The 20,552-nt window shown below is 40.2% G+C and overlaps 1 protein-coding gene across 3 annotated transcripts in view; it reads left to right on the top strand.

Moving 5' to 3' along the window:
* The window catches only part of parvb (parvin, beta), an 81,516-nt gene that overhangs the window by 34,051 nt on the left and 26,913 nt on the right, over positions 1–20,552 (top strand). For all 3 annotated transcript variants that reach the window (XM_043709207.2, XM_043709209.2, XM_087997397.1), the window contains exons 2-6: positions 2,556–2,645; positions 2,934–3,004; positions 3,706–3,808; positions 10,866–11,006; positions 17,258–17,373. In XM_043709207.2, coding sequence (XP_043565142.2) covers positions 2,556–2,645; positions 2,934–3,004; positions 3,706–3,808; positions 10,866–11,006; positions 17,258–17,373 — 521 coding nt within the window. The remainder of the gene's footprint in view (positions 1–2,555; positions 2,646–2,933; positions 3,005–3,705; positions 3,809–10,865; positions 11,007–17,257; positions 17,374–20,552) is intronic.

Genomic DNA, 20,552 nt, shown 5'->3' with positions numbered 1-20,552 from the left:
CTTGATGTCCAGACCCTCTTGGATGATTAATTTCACAAAAATTTTTAAATTTTTCTTGTTTACAGACATGTAATATAAGCATAGAAACTTGCATCAAAATACATCATTCCACCATTTGTGCAACATCATCTGAATGAAAATGGATCTTGCCAAACAAAAATAGAAGCATGGAATACAAGGCCTGTAATGATGTGACACTTATCCACATATCTATTAGGAGGCTATTCATTTTATAAGTGGCACCATTGCAAAGCTGAAATTCATTCATTTTAAAATATTTAATGGATAAACTTGCAAATTGTCTGGATGGAATCTGATGGTCTATATTTACAGAATAACAAAGCTACAGAGTACAGAAAGTGGGCATATTATACTGTCTCGATGAATGTAGTACATTTCAGAACTATAACATTACTTTGAATGCAAAGTATGTTTCTCATGTTGACATTCTGCAAATGAGCTTTCACTACCTTCAGGTCTAATCCTGGAAATCTCTTTAAATTGGGCTTGATATGAATATCAAGTATCATCAAATATACTAGAAAACTACAAAAAAAACTATCTTTTCATGAATATTCATTCCTATAACTGTAGTGGAGGAAACTGGCTTTGATTTATAGTTTGAAATAATCAGGCAATATTCTATGTGTGATTATTTTTCGACACAGCATATATTTAACTCATCTTCTACTCATTGGACTTTGTATCTGAAAATATTCTGCTTCAATATTGTTGGCCGCAAGTAAAACAAAATGAGCAAGCTGTTTAGAGAGTTGTCAGAGGATGCTAGTTGTGTCCTTGTTGCTTAGAATGGAAATAATCATTGCATGTGTCTCTTGCTGCTTTCAACCCTGTCACAATGATAGAAATGACACATGTGGGACTTGGCTAGGCAGCTCATGGTTGGCCCAGCTGCAACTCTTCCTCCTGCAGCTGGGCTGCTGTATTACGTAGCTGGAATATATAACTGTCTCTTACTAAAAAGATGGCAGGGCTCTTGTGTGGGGCGAAAAGGAGCAAGAAAAAAGGTAGTGAGAACTTTTTTTTTGTCTGGCATGTGAATTGATGAGTGGAGAACAGGTTTTGTTAGTGCAACCATAACCAACAGTTCTATGTTTATGCTATTTATAATACAGGCAAGAACTGCAGTTGAGTTTGAGATTGCTTTCACACCATTTGATAATTTGTAGTCATGAATCTAAGATGCCTGTTTAAAAGTTTGTTCGACAAATAATTCTTCATCAGTCAAAGCTTCATTTAATTTTAGATGCACCATTCTCATTTTTTAATCATCTTGGATGTAGTACATTTGCTTCAATAACTTAAGTTTGTTAGTTCATCGTGATTTATGAATGGCTACAATATTATTACTCGCAAGTGATTTATCAGCAAACAAGTTTATGTTCACTAAATGTAAAAAGTCTTAAGTGACTAGATGTGATTTGGTGCCACTTGGGGTCAGTTTTCTCAAATGACAGGCTTTTACAAGCAAACAAGTGGTGCAAATGCTGAGGCATAACCTGTAGTTAATGCAGGAATATTTTTGTTCTTTTCATTAATCTGGTGTGATGGTGTTTCTATTAATAATGTTGTCTTCTCCTCACCATAAAGCCTATACATATTTTAAATTCATCAGGAGTATCAGGTGAATAGACTGCATATCCTTCAATGATCAGAGCTGTATTTAAACTCTATTAATAAAATGAGAGATTATGTTTTGAAGATAATATTGTATAGCTGACCCATGTTTTATCCGCCCAGCTCTGAAAATCCACTTCTCTTTTTAATCTGAATAACTTCTGTTAGTTTGAAGGTTTAGCATTTTTTTCTGTCTTTATAACTTAATGCATCAGCACGTTAATTCAGCAGTTTGCAAAGGATCATTGTTTCATGTGGTGCAAATAGTATTTGCTGTTCTACCATTTGACTGACTGGTGTTTCTGATCTGTGGTCCCATTAGTCTTCACCCAGAATTAAAATATAAACCTGAATACAAATTAAGGGCTGATATAATGTGGATTTTTTTTTCAAAAGAACAAACAATTTTTGTTTTGCGGAATGATGAATAATTACTATTTCTAATCCGTTATAAAGATGTGGTGCAGAGTTATAGAAATGGTCACATATTTCCTGCTGTTGTTTGTGCAGATGCTTTATTGTACAGATGGGGCTATTGTACAGATGGGGCTGTGCCTTTCGAGTCATAGACATCTATAATCTGGAAAAAGGCCATTCGGCCCACCAAGTCTGTCCTGGTCAAAAACAAGCATCTAACTATTGTAATTCAATTTTCCAGCATTTGACTCATAACCTTAATCATGGTATTACAGAATAAAGTAATTTTTATGATGAACATTTTGTGGGGAAAGAAAATTCATGATGATAATGGCAGCTTAGGAATTCTCTCTTATGCTTCTTGATTTTTTAAAAAATCCATTTTAAAAAGGAAGAGTTTGTCGCCGTTCATTAGTACCAGTTTTTTAAAATTACTATATTGCCTGATAACTTTCTTTTGATTTTCTCTGATCTTATTACCCTGTTTTGTTCCTTTCTAGTGAGTGACTTACAGGAAGAAGGTAAAAATGCTATCAATGCTCCACTGTCTCCAACACCTACTGACATTCATCCAGAGGACACAATGCTAGGTATTTAAGTGTGCTAGTCTTTGCTTTGTATTTTTATTGATTATTTTTAAAGCAAATCTTTACCATGCAATAGTACGTGGCACTTTTCATTTTCTGTATCATCAGATTGCTAGATTTTGTTTTCATTTTAATTCATCAACTATAACATTTCAAATGTTTAGGTTTCCTTTATGTTTAGTTTATTAAGGCTTTCATGTATTTGGTGTTGATATACAAAAATATCAAATTCCTAAAACAAAGTATTGCTCTCTTACTTCCTTGTTTATTCTCTGCTGGATTCAATTATAGAAGAGAATGAAGAAAGAACAATGATTGAACCACATTCCAAGGAAGAAGCCAAATTCAAAGAACTTGTAAAGGTAAAGTAGTTAAGTACAATGTAATACAATCCTGAAATCTTTGGTAATTTGCTGTCAAGCACTGTGATCTATTCCTTAATTTAACTATTATATATAGGACAGATGATGGGATGAGTAAGAAATGCATTATATTCTTGCAGGCATAGGTTGGTAATGTTTATAGATGTGGATGGAAAGTCGTTACTGGTCAAGTCCTGGTGGGATTGTCATTAGTATTATTTTTCATCATCTTTATTAATAATTGTATGAAGGTGTTTGCGGATGCCACACAATTGTTCTGGTATTTGAGCATTAGAGAGGGTAAAATGATGATGATCAGATCCTGATCAGTGGAATTCCATGTAAGTACCAAGCAAGGCTCAGATTAAAACTTGCACGCTGGAAGAGATACAGGAATGATGGTGCAAGCTTTGTCCATTCACAAATAGTGCTTTGAGGCTGCAGCAAAAGCTGCTACCAGTTGTTGAGACTTTTTGGATGATTTCACATTTTAAAACAAATTTAATGTTTACTAATAACCTTATTCGCAGCTCATCTGGAATATTGACTGTTTTATTCCCTTCAAAAGTACATGATATAGAGGGGCCAGACAGGACCTGTGGGTACCAAATTGAATCCTGATTTATAAAAGCCATTAGTTGTCGCAAAATAACATCTGAACTTATTAGTATAATTTACGGTGCAATAATTATAATTTTTAGGTTCTCATTGACTGGATTAATGATGTACTTGTAGAAGAAAGAATAATAGTGAAAACTCTTGAAGAAGATTTGTATGATGGACAGGTTTTGCAGAAGTTGCTAGGTAAGAATAGATGTTTTATATATATTGCTTTAATATTAAAACATAAATACCTGAATTTTTGCATTTCTGGATTGTTAGAGGTGGGATGTATTTTGCAAAGGTCCTGATGTACAGACATGAGAAAATTGTTTGAGAAGTTTAAACTTCGATAGGCTGATTTCCACAGGTCTGGATCCTCCATGTATGTCTTTGACTCTGAGCTTAGTGTGGATACTTAGTTGAGGATTTAGCCTCATACGTAGCCAAAAAATACTAAACATTTAATGCCAAGGCTAAACTGAGCATCATAACTACCCTTCCAACCACTGGACTACGACCTTTCTCAACCCCAACCAGATCTTGCCACATCCCTGACTATATTTTGCCCCTGACCAGACCAGACTAGCCAACATCCCACTCATTTGAGCCATTCGGTTGCCCACTTAACTCATTCACTCACCCACCTATGTTCCTTCATTTAAAAAAATTGACAGCCAGTGTCTTTAAAAGGGGGAATGTCATCTCCCTCCCCCAAATCTCTGACTGTTGGAAATGCTATGCTATCCAATTTTCTGTGCCTCCTGCAATCTTCCTCCACAGTAAATAATTGATTTTGTCCAGAATGATAATTTTATGATCTTTGTTCCAAAAAGGCATTCACATTTAATTGAATCTTCGGTACTTGCAGCATAGCAGGAGACAATTCAGCCCATTATGACTACTCAAGCGCTTGGAAAGAGTATTTTGTAGTAATTACATGTCACTGCTTTTATTCCCCTAACACTGTACACATTTTTCTTCAAATGCTTGTTCAACTCTTTTATTGTATTTTTAAGGACTGCCATCCATTACCTTTTTTCCATTTGGTACATTCTGAATCCTTTCAGCTCTTGAAGAATTCTCCTCCTCTCCCCACTTCTCTGATTTGCATTTTTCCTGTTCTCCCGAAACCTGCCCCTCCTTAAATTCTCCTGACCATGTGCGTAGTTGCCTTGTGAGATATTGCTATCTCTCTTACACATAGAATCCCTACATTGTGGAAACAGGCCATTTGGCCCAATAAGTCCACACTGACCCTCCGAAGAGTATCTCATCCAGACACGTTCCCCATCTCTATTCCTCTGTATTTCCCCTAACTAATGCACCTAGCCTACACATCCCTGAACACTCTGGGCAATTTAGCATGGCCAGTCCACCTAACTTGCACATTTTTGGATGGTGGGAGAAAACCGGACCACCTGGAGGAAACTCACGCAGACACAGCTTTTTGCAGCAGAGAGCGGCGGGGGCTGGGCGGAAGTGAAGTCAGAAGCTGTTGTGAAGGTGGGTGAGTGTTGTTTAAATAGATGTGTTCTAGGCCCCAGGTCCTACACATTTAGGGCCTCCTCTAACCTAAATTAAAAGTCCACAGACTTGCAACAAAACACAGGGGTCGTGGGAAGTTTCTTTTGAGAAAAGAGCGAGTCTTTGGCTCAGGAGTCTTCGACAAAGAAGTTGAGAGAAGTGATTATGCCACAGTTGAAGAGGGTGAAGACATGACTGCCAAGCTGATTCAGTGTACTGCATGTATGATGTGGGAGGTCAGGGACTCTGGTGTAGCTGGCTTGTATAACTGTGGAAAGTGTGTACACGTTCAGCTTCTGACAAAGCATATTGCAGCACTGAAGAAAGAACTAGATGACTTCAGGCTCATCCGAGAGAACGAGATCTTTCTGGACAGGACCTTCAGCGAGGTTATTACACCGAGCATACCAGAAGAGAGTAGAAGAGAGAAGACGATGAGGAAGGCAGAGATGAGACAAGTGTAAGAGACACTGGGGGAAGTACCTGTCAGGGACAGGTTGAATCTCTTGGAAACCGTAGAGACAGACGTCACTGCCAGTCCAAGAGGCGGTCAGGTCTGCCAATCAGAAATTGGTGTGGAGGCAGAGCCGAGAAGCCAGAAATCTCACACAGCCGTGGTAATAGGGGACTCCATAATTAGAGGGACTAAAAGGGGTTCTGCGGCAACAGGTGAGATTTGAGGTGTGTTGCCTTCCTGGTGCCAGGATTAAGGGTAGTGCAGACAGAGTGCAGGAAATCCTCAAGGGCGAAGGTGAAGAGCCAGGCTTGGTTGTGCATGTCGGCACAAATGACGTCGGGAAGAAGAGGAGCAACATTCTACAGTGGGACTTCGGAGAACTCGGAACAAGGCTGAAAAGCAGGACATCCAAGGTGGTAATCTCCAGTTTGCTTCCAGTTCCTTTGGCTGGAGAGGACAGGAACAGGGAGATAATAGATTTGAATGTGTGGCTGGGGAACTGGTGCAGGAAGCAAGGATTTAAATTCTTGGATCACTGGGGTATGTTTAGCGGTAAGGATAAATTATACAAGAGGGATGGTTTGCACCTTAATAGGTGGGAGAACCAGCATTCTGCAACACAGCTACGTTTAAACTAAATAGCGGGGTGGAGGGGACAAACTGAAAGTTTAAGAAGGAATTTAAGGGGAAAGTTAGAACAAGAGAAGTCAAGAAAGACAACGGAATCAATGGAGCAGAAAACTCGAAAAAGGATCATGCTGTAAGGTCAAGTGAAATAGGGATTGATAGGAAGGGTGAGGGGAGTAGCAAATTTAAAAATATATATGAATGCACGAAGCATTAGAAATAAGGTGGATGAGCTTGAGGCTCATTTGGAAATTGGCAGTTACGATGTTGTGGGGATAACTGAGACGTGGCTTCAAGTGGACAGGGCCTGGGACATGAATATTCAAGGCTATATGTGCTATCGTAAAGACAGACTGACTGGCAGAGGGGGTGGGGTGGCCCTGTTGGTAAGGAATGATATTCAGTCCCTTGCGTGGGGGGGGGGGGAACCTAGAATCAGGGGATGTAGAGTCAGTATGGATAGGGCTGAGAAATTCTAAGGGTAAAAGACCCTAATGGGAGTTATCTACAGGTCCCCAAACAGTAGCCTGGATGTAGTGTGTAAGTTGAATAAGGAGCTGAAATTGGCCTGTTGCAAAGATATTACTACAGTTGTTATGGGGATTTCAACATGCAGGTAGACTGGAAGAATCAGGATGGTACTTGACCCCAAGAAAGGGAGTTTGTGGAGTGCCTCTGAGATGGATTCTTAGAACAGCTTGTGCTGGAGCCTACCAGGGAGAAAGCAATTCTGGATCTGGTGTTGTGCAACGAACCGGATTTGATCAGAGACCTCGAAGTAAAGGAGCCATTAGGAGGTAGTCACCACAATACAATAAGCTTTAATCTGCAGTTTGAAAGGGAGAGGGTACAATTGGAAGTGACAGTATTTCAGTTGAATAAGGGGAACTATGGAGCTATGAGGGAGGAGCTGGCCAACGTTCAATGGTGCCATACCCTGGCAGGGATGGCAGTGGAGCAACAATGGTAGGTATTTCTGGGTATAATGCAGAAGATGCAGGATCAGTTCATTCCAAAAAGGAAGAAAGATCCTAAGGAGAGGCAGGGGTGGCCGTGGCGGCCGTGACTGATGAGGGAAGTTAAGGACCATATAAAGTCAAAAGGGAAAAAGTATAACATAGCAAAGATGAGTGGGAAATCGGAGGACTGGGAAGCTTTTAAAGAACAACAGAGGATAACTAAAAAGGAAATACGCAGAGAAAAAATAAAGTATGAAGATAAACTGGCCAGAAATATAAAGGAGGATAGTAAAGGCTTTTTTAGGTATGTGAAAAGATAAAAAAATGGTTAAGACTAAAATTGGGCCCTTGAAGACAGAAACGGGTGAATTTATTACGGGGGACAAAGAAATGGCAGAAGAGCTGTCTTCGCTGGGGAAGACACGAGCAATCTCCCAGATGTAATAGTGGCTGAAGTACCTGAACTTAAGGGAATTTATAGTAGGCAGGAAATGGTGTTGGAGAGACTGTTAGGTCTGAAGGTTGGTAAGTCCACAGGACCTGATGGTCTGCATCCCAGGGTATTGAAGGAGGTGGCTTGAGAAATCGTGGATGCATTGGTGATCATTTTCCAATGTTCTATAGATTCAGGATCAGTTCCTGCGGATTGGAGGGTGGCTAATGTTGTCCCATTTTTTAAGAAAGGAGGGAGAGAGAAAACGGAGAATTATAGACCAGTTTGTCTGACCTCAGTGGTGGGAAAATGCAGGAGTCAATTATAAAGGACGAAATTACAACACATCTGGATAGTAGTAACAGGATAGGTCAGAGTCAGCATGGATTTATGAAGGGGAAATCATGTTTGACTAATCTTCTGGAATTTTTTGAGGATGGACAAGGGAGATCCAGTGGATATAGTATACCTGGACTTTCAGAAAGTCTTTGATAAAGTCCCACATAGAAGGTTAGTGAGCAAAATTAGGGCACATGGTATTAGGGGTAAAATTCTGACATGGATTGAAAATTGGTTGGCTGACAGGAAACAAAGAGAAGTGATAAATGGCTCCCTTTCGGAATAGCAGGCGGTGACCAGTGGTGTGCCGCAAGGATCAGTGCTGGGACCGCAGCTTTTTACAATGTACATTAATGATATAGGTGAAGGTATTAAAAGTAATATTAGCAAATTTGCTGATGACACAAAGCTGGGTGGCAGGGTGAAATGTGAGGAGGATGTTAGGAGATTACAGGGTGACCTGGACAGGTTAGGTGAGTGGACAGGTGCATGGCAGATGCAGTTTAATGTGGATAAATGTTTGGTTATCCACTTTGGCAAGAACAGGAAGGCAGACTACTGCCTAAATGGAGTCAAGTTAGGTAAAGGGGCAGGACAACGAGATCTAGACGTTCTTGTACATCAGTCAATGAAAGCAAGCTTGCAGGCAGTGAAGAAAGCTAATAGCATGCTGGCCTTCATAACAAGAGGAATTGAGTATAGAAGCAAAGAGGTCCTTCTGCAGCTGTACAGGCCCTTGGTGAGATCGCACCTGGAATATTGTGCGCAGTTTTGGTCTCTAGATTTGAGGAAAGACATTCTGGTTATTAAGGGAGTGCAGCGTAGGTTCACGAGGTCAATTCCCAGAATGGTGGGACAATCTTACGCTGAAAGCTTGGAGCGACTGGGCTTGTATACCCTTGAGTTTAGAAGGCTGAGAGGGGATCTGATTGAGACGTATAAGATTATTAAAGGATTGGACACTCGGGGAGCAGGAAGTATGTTTCTGCTGATGGGTGAGTCCTGAACCAGAGGACACAGTTTAAAAATAAGGGGTAGGCCACTTAGAACAGAGTTGAGGAGAAACTTCTTCACACAGAGAGTGGTGGATGTGTGGAATGCTCTGCCCCAGAAGGCTGTGGAGGCCAAGTCTCTGGATAGTTTCAAGAAAGAGTTGGATAGAGCTCTTAAGGACAGTGGAATCAAGGGTTATGGGGATAAGGCAGGAACAGGATACTGATTGAGGATGATCAGCCACGATCATAATGAATGGTGGTTCTGGCTCAAAGGGCAGAATGGCCTACTCCTGCACCTATTATCTATTGACACAATGAGAATGTGCAAACTCCACACAGACACTCGCTCGAGGCTGGAATCAAACCCGGGTGCAGCAAGGCAGCAGCGTTAACCACTGACCCACTGTGCTGTACGCTTCTATAATCTCTGATGAGAGGCATTAATGACAACATCCTTCTTCCTACATTCACCTACTTGTTTTTAACCTTATTTCCTTCTAATTTACTAGAAAAAATTCTTGTCCTGTCATTTCAAACCCCCAACTGCCAACCTTTTGCCCTTCTATGTCGTGTAATATTTCTGAAGTTTTCATAATATTAAACAACTCATTAACCTCTGTCTTTGTCCCTAGCCCCAGCAAAACCATAATCAGTTATTTTGTTGATCTGACTGATCATTTGTGCAAGTTTAAGAGAAAAATTATCCAGGGTACAGTTGGGTTTAGGGATTTGTAATTAAGTTAATTGAATTACATCAAGTACTATTTAGCCTGGCTCTCTGCCAAAATCAGCTGCTACTCCAGAATATCGTGGAGAGTTAAAATAACTCCCAGCTTCTATCCTGGTCTCGAAAAGCTGTCTACTTTTTTTTCCCAACAATGGGGGGGGATATGGACATCTTTCCTCCTAAAATTGAGAACCCCTCTTAGCTGCCTTTGCTACTTTCCTCCTTTTGCCTTTCTAATTTAATCAAACCTCATCCAGGATTAAACCCTCTTCTTGAGCTGAACAACCTTTATTGTCTAGTTTCTTTGCCATCTCCTCTTATCTCCTGTCTGAGTTCCTTTTTCCCATGAGATCCATCACCTGCTTCCTTCACCTCCATTCTTTTATCCTTGTTTGGTCAGTGTGCAAGAATTTTCTGGTATTGTCTTCAAAGCACCATTTTCACAAGGACTGTAGTGGTTCAAGGAGAAGGCCTCTGTTAATCACCTTAATTTAACTGATATTATCTATTAAATGCAGCCTTGAAAGCTCACCTTTGGACAACAAATATCTAGTCTGAGTTTAATAGTAATTGTGACCTCAAATTATCATTTGGGCGGCACGGTAGCACAGTGGTTAGCACTGCTGCCTCGCAGCGCCAGAGACCTGGGTTCAATTCCCGACTCAGGCGACTGACTGTGTGGAGTTTGCACGTTCTCCCCGTGTCTGCGTGGGTTTCCTCCGGGTGCTCCGGTTTCCTCCCACAGTCCAAAGATGTGCGGGTCAGGTGAATTGGCCATGCTAAATTGCCCGTAGTGTTACGTTAAAGGGATAAATGTAGGGTATGGGTGGGTTGCGCTTCGTCGGGTCGGTGTGGACTTGTTGGGCCGAAGGGCCTGTTTCCACACTGTAAGTAATCTAATCTAATCTAATCTACCTTTGCTCAAAGTTGCTAAACAGAGTTATTTAAAGAACCTTTCAGTAAAAAGCCTGAAATTTTCATGTAGGATCATAGTGAACTCTTACTGTTTTTCTTCTTTGCATCATTGTAACATTAAGTAGGTGGCTGTTTAAGAAACATACAAACCTCGTTTTGGTTGGTTAAACAGTAGTACCATATCAGTTTCAAAACTTTAAGTCGGTTTTTGCTTTGCTAAATTTTTTTTATTTCCAGGAATATTCTAGGGATCTTTGTCACGTTTTGGTTTTGCTCATGCAGAGAAACTTGGAAATCGTAAACTTAATGTTGCAGAAGTGACACAGTCAGAAATAGGGCAGAAGCAGAAACTTCAGACTGTCTTGGAATCTGTAAATGACCTGCTTCGACCTCAAGGCTGGGCTATAAAATGGAGTGTTGATTGTGAGTATAAGATTGCTGAATGAGTTTTTGCTGTTGATATAAAACTTTGTCCTCTTAGTTAACTGAACTGGTATTAGACCAATGAAACGTTTTCTGTTGCAAGCATTTAAATTTTACTTCCATATCACGAGAAAGGTGGTTTAATATTAAAGATGAAAGTTTAATGTTAAACTTGGAAATTTTCTGACCAGGTTAAACAATGGATATTTTGTCTGTCTCAGAATTGTACCTTAAATTGAGTTTGAGTGAAGGAAAGGAAAATTGTTCAGACTCTAGCAATTCGTGGAGAATCTGCTAATTTGACGTTTTGGTATATTGACTAAGCGTGAGGGACAATTGAAAAGCAGGGCAGCAATGAATTAAGGAGCCAAATCCTTCTCGTCAGTTTTGCTGGAGTTTGATGTTTTTTGATTTTTTTTGTTGGAATTTTCTAGAAAATCTTGCAAAATGTACTAAAATGGTACAATTAATAGAAGATATATTGATATAGTTTATGCTTATTTTTTCTCATGTTTGTTATTACTGTTGCTTGAATCAGTGCGATGCATTCTTCAGCTGAAATATATGATAATCTTACTTTTGCTAATTTTGTTCCTTATCTCAGTATTAGTACAACAGTTGCTGGACATGGAGAAAATTCTCTGTATTTGCTCAGCCTCTCTGTCTTCGCTTTATTTAGATGTTGCCAAGGTTGGAGAGTTTTGGCTATAGAGAGAGGCTAAATAGGCTGGGTCTGTTTTCCCTGGAACATTGGAGGTTGATGAGTGAACTTGTAGAGGTTTATAAAATTATGAGGGAGGTAAAATCCTCAGGGTAGGGGAGTCTAAAACTAGAGGGCATAGGTTCAAGGCGAGGACAAAGATTTAAAAGAGAGCGAAGGGGCAACTTTTCCACGGAGAGGATGGTGCATATGTGGAATGAGCTTCCAGAGGAAGTGGTGGAGGCTGGTACAATTACAGCATTTAAAAGGTATATGAATAGGAAGTGTTCAGAGGGATATGGGCCAAATACTGGCAAATGGGACTAGATTAGTTTAGGATATCTGGTCGGCATGAACTAGTTGGACGGAAGGGTCTGTATTCACTATGTACATCTCTATGACTCTATACCTTGCCAATAATCACAGTCATAAGAATTGAAAAAAATTCTGGCCACTTTCTGTGTATCAGCAGCGTCCCCATTATAATTATCCCTTTATTTATCTGTTACAGGCAGTTTACTGCCCATAGCTTAAACTTCATGTCAGTCTCACATCTGTCGTCTGCAAGGTATTAGAAAGGATTCTGAGGGATAGGATTTATGACCATCTGAAAGAGCATGGCTTGATTAAATGCAGTCAGCATGGCTTTGTGAGGGGCAGGTCATGCCTCATAAATCTTATTGAGTTCTTTGAGGATGTTACTAGACAAGTTGATGAGGGTCGAGCGGTGGATGTGGTGTATATGGACTTCAGCAAGGCATTTGATAAGGTTCCCCATGGTAGGCTCGTTCAGAAGGTCAGGAGGAATGGGATACAGGAACATTTAGCTGTCTGGATACAGAATTGGCTGGTCGACACAAGACAGCGAGTGGTAGTGGAAGGAAAGTATTCTGCCTGGAAGTCACTGGTGAGTGGTGTTCCACAGGGCTCTGTTCTTGGGCCTTTACTCTTTGTAATTTTTATTAATGACTTGGATGAGGAGATTGAAGGATGGGTTAGCAAGTTTGCAGACGACACAAAGGTTGGAGGTGTTGACAGTATAGAGGACTGTTGTAGGCTGCAGCGTGATATTGACAGGATGCAGAGATGAGCTGAGAGGTGGCAGATGGAGTTTAACCTGGATAAATGCGAGGTGATGCATTTTGGAAGGTGGAACTTGAAAGTTGAGTACAGGATTAAAGACAGGATTCTTGGCAGTGTGGAGGAACAGCAGGATCTTGGTGTGCAGGTACATAGATCCCTTTAAATGGCCACCCAAGTGGACAGGGTTGTTAAGAAAGCATGTGGTGTTTTGGCTTTCATTAACGGGGATTGAGTTTAAGAGCTGTGAGATCTTGTTGCAGTTCTATAAAACTTTGGTTAGACCGCACTTGGAATACTGTGTCCAGTTCTGGTCACCCTATTATGGGAAAGATGTGGATGCTTTGGAGAGGGTTCAGAGGAGGTTTACCAGGATGCTGCCTGGAATGGAGGGCTTATCTTACAAAGAGAGGTTGACTGAGCTCGGACATTTTTCATTGGAAAAAGGAAGGAAGAGAGGGGATCTAATTGAGGTGTACAAGATAATGAGAGGCATAGATAGAGTTGATAGCCAGAGACTTTTTCCCAGGGCAGAAATTGTTAACACGAAGGGTCATAGTTTTAAGCTGTTTGGTGGAAAGTATAGAGGGGATATCAGAGGCGGGTTCTTTACGCAGAGAGTTGTGAGAACATGGAATACGTTAACAGCAGCAGTTGTGGAAGCGAGGTCAGTGGGGACATTTAAGAGACTGCTGGACATGCATATGGTCACAGAAATTTGAGGGTTCGTACATTAGGTTTACCTCACGTAAGGATCAATGGTCAGCACAACATCGTGGGCTGAAGGGCCTGTTCTGTGCTGTACTGTTTAAAAAAATTTTTAAAGATACTGAATATTTGCATTTGTGCTTTCTGTTTGTAATCCTGCATAACCAAAATTCCTCCTGCCTTGATGAAAATGTATTTCTGCTTTTTTTGTCTGAACTCTAGTTGAGTGTAAGAAGGTGATAGTTTTGAGCTATTTTCCCTGCTGAATGCAAGTTCACCTCAGACTATAATCTTCAGGCAGTTGCATCAAGAACAATGGTTAAGAGATTTCTTCCCTCTTGGACAATGGACATTGTCATAAAGGTGTTTGCCATATTCATTTGCATGAAGGAGTAGTATGTTCAAAGAGCTAATCGAGATGTTAAATTTGTTCCTTTGGGTATCATTCAAAGAGAGATTCCCCAATACATATTCTGAAAATCAACTGGTGAAGTAGACAATGAAGTAAATATCCTCTAGTCACAGCTCTAAGCTTTTATGGTTATGAAGACTTGACTTCACCCTTTACCTAAGGTGTGATGACCCTCACATTAAACTTATCATTCATTGCCCTGTGTTAGTTTCCTTTCCCGAGGTTTCACACATGAGATGCAATTCGCACACACCAACTTCTACAAGCTAGGTGACCCCCTTTGACTCGCTTTGCAGGCGTGTGAAGTTGAGTCAAAAGAGGCCCCGAACAAAAGAAACACGTCCCCTTAGCAAGTTTTGAGAAGATTTGTAACTCAGGTTGAGGTTCTGGATGTAGGTTTGCTCACTGAGCTGGAAGGTTCATTTCCAGATGTTTCATCACCTTACTAGGTAACATCTTAATCATCCCAACATCCACAAATGCAGCTGCATCACAGCATTATTTCAACGAGCCAACACACACTGCAACATAGAAGAACTACGCAGAGCCGAGGAAAATCATCTACACTGTGTATTCAAAAAGAATGGGTACCCCATGCACACAGTCCGCCGATTTCTCAGCAACAAACCCAAACATGCAGACAAAACACAGTCAGAAACCCTAGCCACACTCCCCTAAATCAAAGTCATCTCAGAAATGGTTGCCAGACTACTCAGACCCCTTGGCATCATGGTAGCCCACAAATCCACGAACAGACTAAAACAGCAGCTAATGAACTTGAAAGACCCTATACAGACAACAAGCAAAACTATTGTAATTTACAAAATACCGTGCAAGAATTATAACAAAGACTGCATTGGACAAACCAGCAGAAAAGTAGCCACCAGGATACATGAACATCAACTAGCCACAACACAACATGACCCTCTCTCACTAGTATCCTTACATACAGATAAGGAAGGACAGCACTTCGACTGGGACAACACATCCATCCTCAGACAAGCAAAACAAAGGCATGCACGAGAATTCCTAGAAGCGTGGCATTCCAACCGGAACTCTATCAACAAGCACACATTGAGTTAGACCCATCTACCACCCCCTGAGAGAAAGAACAGGAAACTACATCGCCACAGGAAATGACATCACCAACCCAAAGAAACCCAAACACGCAAATAGAAAGCAGGAATCATCACCAGTGCTTCATCTGGAGGCCCGCTGAAGATGTTACCTAGTAGGGTGACAAAACGTCTGGTAATGAACCTTCCAGCTCAGTGGGCAAACCTACATCCACAAACACATCGCCTCTATGCAGGTCAGTTGGAAATGCTCACAGGTACTCTGGCCATTCCCCCACCAACTTGTTACCCCAGGTACAATAATAGAATGACGTCATTCTCTGAAATAGTGTAAACGTAAATGTCCTAATCCTGGGAAATCATTATGCAAATGATTTCCTGACTCCATGATTTCTCAAGATAATTTAGAATAATATACTTCAGTTTCGGGGGATGATCACACAAATGAATTTGATTGGCTGGGAGATGGCTTTGAAAGCATATCTGAATGGAAGGGACTGAATGGGAGTTTAATTTGATAATAGCAGTGGAATAGCAGTAAATGGCTGCCCAAATGAAGTGTGGATTACAATGGATAGTCAACTAAGTTCCTGCATGCTGTCTAAGACAATGTCGCACCCACCCACTTCCAGAATGTTCAGCTTCTTGGAGAAAGACAGTACAGTTTAATCCTTTAACATTACTTTAATGTCCAGAGAGAGAGTACAATTTAATTTTTTAACATTACACATTTCTAACATAAAAGCAGCCCATGGTCTCCTGGGACAATGGCAGTTATCACCTCACTTTCAAATTTTTATACTCTTTCTTTTCATATGGTTAAATAAAAATATAGATTCTTGAATCATCATTGATGTACAGAAATTCATTCTCTACAGAAATATTTTTCATACTGTTTCTGGACCTAAAGATTATTTTCTTTCAGATGTTGTTAATTTAATGCTTTTTATGATGATATGGGGGAATGTTGAAATATTTCCACATTCATCTTAGTGAGTTTGTATGCGTGAGGAGATAATTTTTTATGCTCTTTGGTTCAGACAGAATGGTAATTAGAATGTTCTAGGCTGTGGATTTTCTCATGGCAGCTGCTAATGCTACAGTCACAATGACTGATTGGAGTGTGTTTCTGTTTGAAGCTACTCCTGTCAATTTTAGAGAAGTTTTATCATTTCTGTCTTGATGATAATAGAGTATTCACCAGCTATATCACAAAGCAAAGGTCATGCTTATTAAACCTTATGAAATTGTTTGACATGGTGGCACGGCATAGATGAGGATAATGTAGAAGATTAATATATTTGCATTTTTAAAAGGTTTTTGAGAAGGTACTATATAATGGGCTCAAGACTAAGGTCAAAACAAAAGGAATGATGCAGTGGATTTTTGCAAGCTGAAAGTAACTGGCAAATTAATTTTAATGTGGTAGACAAGTGTAAGATGGTGATTTTATAGGAAGAATTAGATCACATAGTGCTAAGGTAGTAATGCCTGAATGAGATGGGGTGTTAAAAGGATCTAGGGGTAAAGATACACAAATCACAAGAAGAAACATAGGCTAATAAGGTCTTTTTAAAAAAGCAGTCCAAATACTAGTGTTCATTGATAAAGGTTAGAACTGAAAAGCTGAGAAGATATGATAAACATTTATTGAATCTTGGTTAGTCTATACTCTGATTAATGCAAATGGTTTTGGTCTCGATATTATTAAAAGGGATATAGAGCTACTAGAGATTATGCAAAACAGTTCACAAGAATGATCTCAGAAAAAGGTGTACAGGCCAGGACATTGTCTTTCTGTGAACAAAAGTGACTTAGGGGGTGACCTGACAAAAGGTTTTACATCTCATCCATAAAATTATTTTCACTAACTTAATGAAGATGATCCCACATTCAAGGATGCCCAGAATTAAGGTGATAAAGATAGCTATTAATAAATCCAATGGATAATTCAAGCACAGTCTCTTTTACCTGGAAATTTGTAAAAATGTGGCATGTGCAAGGAATTGTTGAGGCAAAAGCAGTGTTTTTATTGGGAAGCTGGATAAGCAAGTGAGGGAGAAAGAAATTAATGAAAAGGCTGGTTGAGTGAAAAGAAGCGCTCCTGGAACATCAAGTCCAGCACAACTAGTTGGACTGAATGGCCTGAGGTGCACAATACAAAAATAATAGAACAGAACAATGTAAGGAAAGCTAAGTGACTACTTAGTTGTGTGATAGAATCCTTGAAAGCTGTTTGCTGGGTGGTGTTGTGATAAATGTATCTTCTTTTTAGCGATCCACACAAAAAACATGGTGGCTATTCTTCACCTTCTCGTGGCTTTAGCCATGCATTTCCGAGCGCCTATCAGATTGCCAGAGCATGTCTCCGTGCAGGTGGTGGTTGTACGGGTAAGTGAACCATCAACCTCTTAAAATCATTTGGTATTAAAGTTTTGTGAAACTATTTGCATGATTGTTTGGTTTAACTTTGCAATTTGTAATAATTTTGAACAGTGTGATAGAAAATGGAGGAAGATGTTAGCTTTCAAACCAGGAGAATTTCCAAAATTTCCTCAGTTAAAATTGTGGAGATAAAAGTTTTACAGTAGTATGTTTGCAAACCTGAGATGATAACATACGGAAGCTCTTAGAAAATTGCAACATGGCGTAACCAAGGGAATGTGGTTTGAATAATTGTATGAAGATCTGATTTGAGGGGTATGTGGAACATTCCTTCGCTTTGTGGAGCCTCTCCCTCTCCTCTTTTTTTTCTAGTATATTGATTACTGTATATTTGCGGTTTCCTGGTTTTGCCTTGAACTGGAAAATTTCATCAACTTTATTTCCTGTTTTCATGTTTCTCTCACTTATGCATGGTCCATATCGTCTTCCTCCCATCACTACTCTGTCTCCGTTCCTGGACTAGACTATGTATATTTGTTAGAATTCCACTGAAAACCTTGAATGTTTTCTCAACCCCTTAAGTCCTGTAAAGACTCCATTCCATTGTTCCAGTTTCTGTACCACCGTTGCATCTACCCTGGTGTTACAGACATCCATACCAGCATATCTGACGGATTGTTTTCTTTCTCCCTAAACTAAAGGTCTCTATCTACTAAGGCTGACAGGCCCTTCAATTTACTGACCAATTTTTCAGCCCTTCCCCAGTCTCCCAAAACAATGATAGAGTTCCTCTTGTTCTCACCTCCATCCCACTAGTTTTTGTATTCAGTGAATCATCCCTCTGCCATTTCTGCCACCTCTAACTTGATGTCACTACCAAATGCATCCTTCCCACCCCTTTAAGCATTCAAGAGGATTGTTCCTTCTGGTACCCTGGTCCACTTGATCATCCAAACCTTCTTGCCTTCCATGCATTTGCAGGGTATGCAATGCCTGCCAATTTAGCTTTCTCAGTCAAAGGTCCATTGAACATTGATGAAACAGTGATTTGCATTCAATTTAGAATCATAGAGTCTGCACATTGTGCAAGTAGGCCTTTCAGCCCATTGAGTCCACACCAACCCCTCAAAGAACATCCCACCCAGACCTCGCCCCTAGCCTAACCCTGTAACCTATAATCCCCATGGCTAATCCACCTAACCATCCCTAGACACTGTCAGCAACTTAGCCTGGCCAATCCAACCAATCTGCACATCTTTGAACTGTGGGAGGAAATGGAGCAACCGGAAGAAATCCATGCAGTCACAGGGAGAATGTACAGACTCCACCCAGACAGTCATCCAGGGGTGGAATTAGTACATGATGTTCACTAAGAATTAAGTCGACTGTACAGTGGGGAGTCCATATGCAGACCGGGTGGCCGTGTTGTGATCACCTATGATCAATTTACAAGCATGATCATGTGCTAACCTCCCTGTCCTTGGCTTTCTTCTATGTTCCGTGTTAGTTGAACAACAGACAAACATTCTTTGATTAAGTCATTTATTGCCTACTGGGCTCTTTATTTTGTTCAACAGTGTCAGACTGTAATCTCCATTCCTATTTTGTTTCCATTCTCTTTGGAGATTTCAATTTTAATATCATTTTTCCCTTTATTATTGCTTTTAGCTGATATTATTCATCAAACTGTCATTCACATTTCCCCAGCCACATAGAGTCATAGAGATGTACAGCATGGAAACAGACCCTTCAGTCCAACTCGTCCATGCTGACCAGACATCCCAACCCAATCTAGTTCCACCTGCCAGCACCATATCCCTCTAAACCCTTCCTTTTGGTATACCCATCCAAATGCCTTTTAAATGTTGCAATTGTACTAGCCTCCACCACTTCCTCTGGCCGCTCATTCCCTACACTTACCACCCTGTATATGAAAAAGTTGCCCCTTAGGTCTCTTTTATGTCTTTCCCCTCTCACCCAAAACCTATGCCCTCTAGTTCTGGACTCCCCGACCCCAGGGAAAAGACTTCGCCTATTTATTCTATCCATGCCCCTCATAATTTTGTAAACCTCTATAAGGTCACCCCTCAACCTCCAATGCTCCAGAGAAAACAGCCATAGCCTACTCACCCTCTCCCTGTAGCTCAAATCCTCCAACCCTGGCAACATCCTTGTAAATCTTTTCTGAACTCTTTCAAGTTTCACAACATCCTTCCGATAGGAAGGAGACCAGAATTGCAAGCAATATTCCAAAAGTGGCCTAACCAATGTCCTGTACAGCCGCAACATGACCTCCCAACTCCTGTACTCAATACTCTGACCAATAAAGGAAAGCATACCAAACCCCGCCTTCACTATTTTACCTACCTTCACTATCTTATCCACTTTGAAGGAGCTATGAACCTGCACTCCAAGGTCTCTTTGTTCAACAACACTCTCTAGGACCTTACCATTAAGTGTATTAGTCTTGCTAAGATTTGATTTCCCAAAATGCAGCACCTCGCATTTATCTAAATTAAACTCCACCTGCCATTTCTCAGCCCATTTTTTTGTATTTGTCATACTACAACCAATCTCTTATTATTTAATTCTTTTGTCTTTCACCTAATCACAGACCTTCCCTTTTGTTTTTCACACCCTACATCTCCTTTGGTTTGCTTCAAATTAATTACATTTCTAATCATTTGCAGTTATGATGAGATCTCATCAACCTGAAGCGTTAACTTTATATCTTGCACCACAGCTGCTGCAAAGCCTACTCAGTTTCCAGCATTTTCATCTTTTATTTCCGATATCTAACATCTGTAGTGTATTGATTCTGAAACATATTTTTTCAGTTTGGTTTCTAGGAATTGAGATTCCTAGAAAACCCTAGGGAATTGTATGCAGTCTGTCTCACCGTAAAACTGTGTCTTTTGCTAATAGACTCTGAGACAAAGAGCAACCTTAAAACTATCCACAATAATTTGAAGAATACAGTCTAATCAATTGACCGTGTTGGAAATGTCTTCAGTCCTTGCTTTGTGCCCTGCCAAGGGGAAGCTTGCAAATAGGATTGTAAGCCCATTCATCAATCTCTATTGCTTCATGGCCATTTTGCTTTTGCAGTTATTGTTTGTCATCGATTGCAATCCTCTTTGTAATTATAATTAAATGCTACTTAATTCCTTTTAAATAAGGTCTTT

The sequence above is a fragment of the Chiloscyllium plagiosum genome, unplaced genomic scaffold, assembly GCF_037043375.1.
Source record: "Chiloscyllium plagiosum isolate Xiang-an unplaced genomic scaffold, Cpla_swu_hap1 HiC_scaffold_19, whole genome shotgun sequence".
NCBI lineage: Eukaryota > Metazoa > Chordata > Chondrichthyes > Orectolobiformes > Hemiscylliidae > Chiloscyllium > Chiloscyllium plagiosum.
Note: the sequence above shows the minus strand (reverse complement) of the source record. Positions and strands in the feature narration are given on the sequence as shown.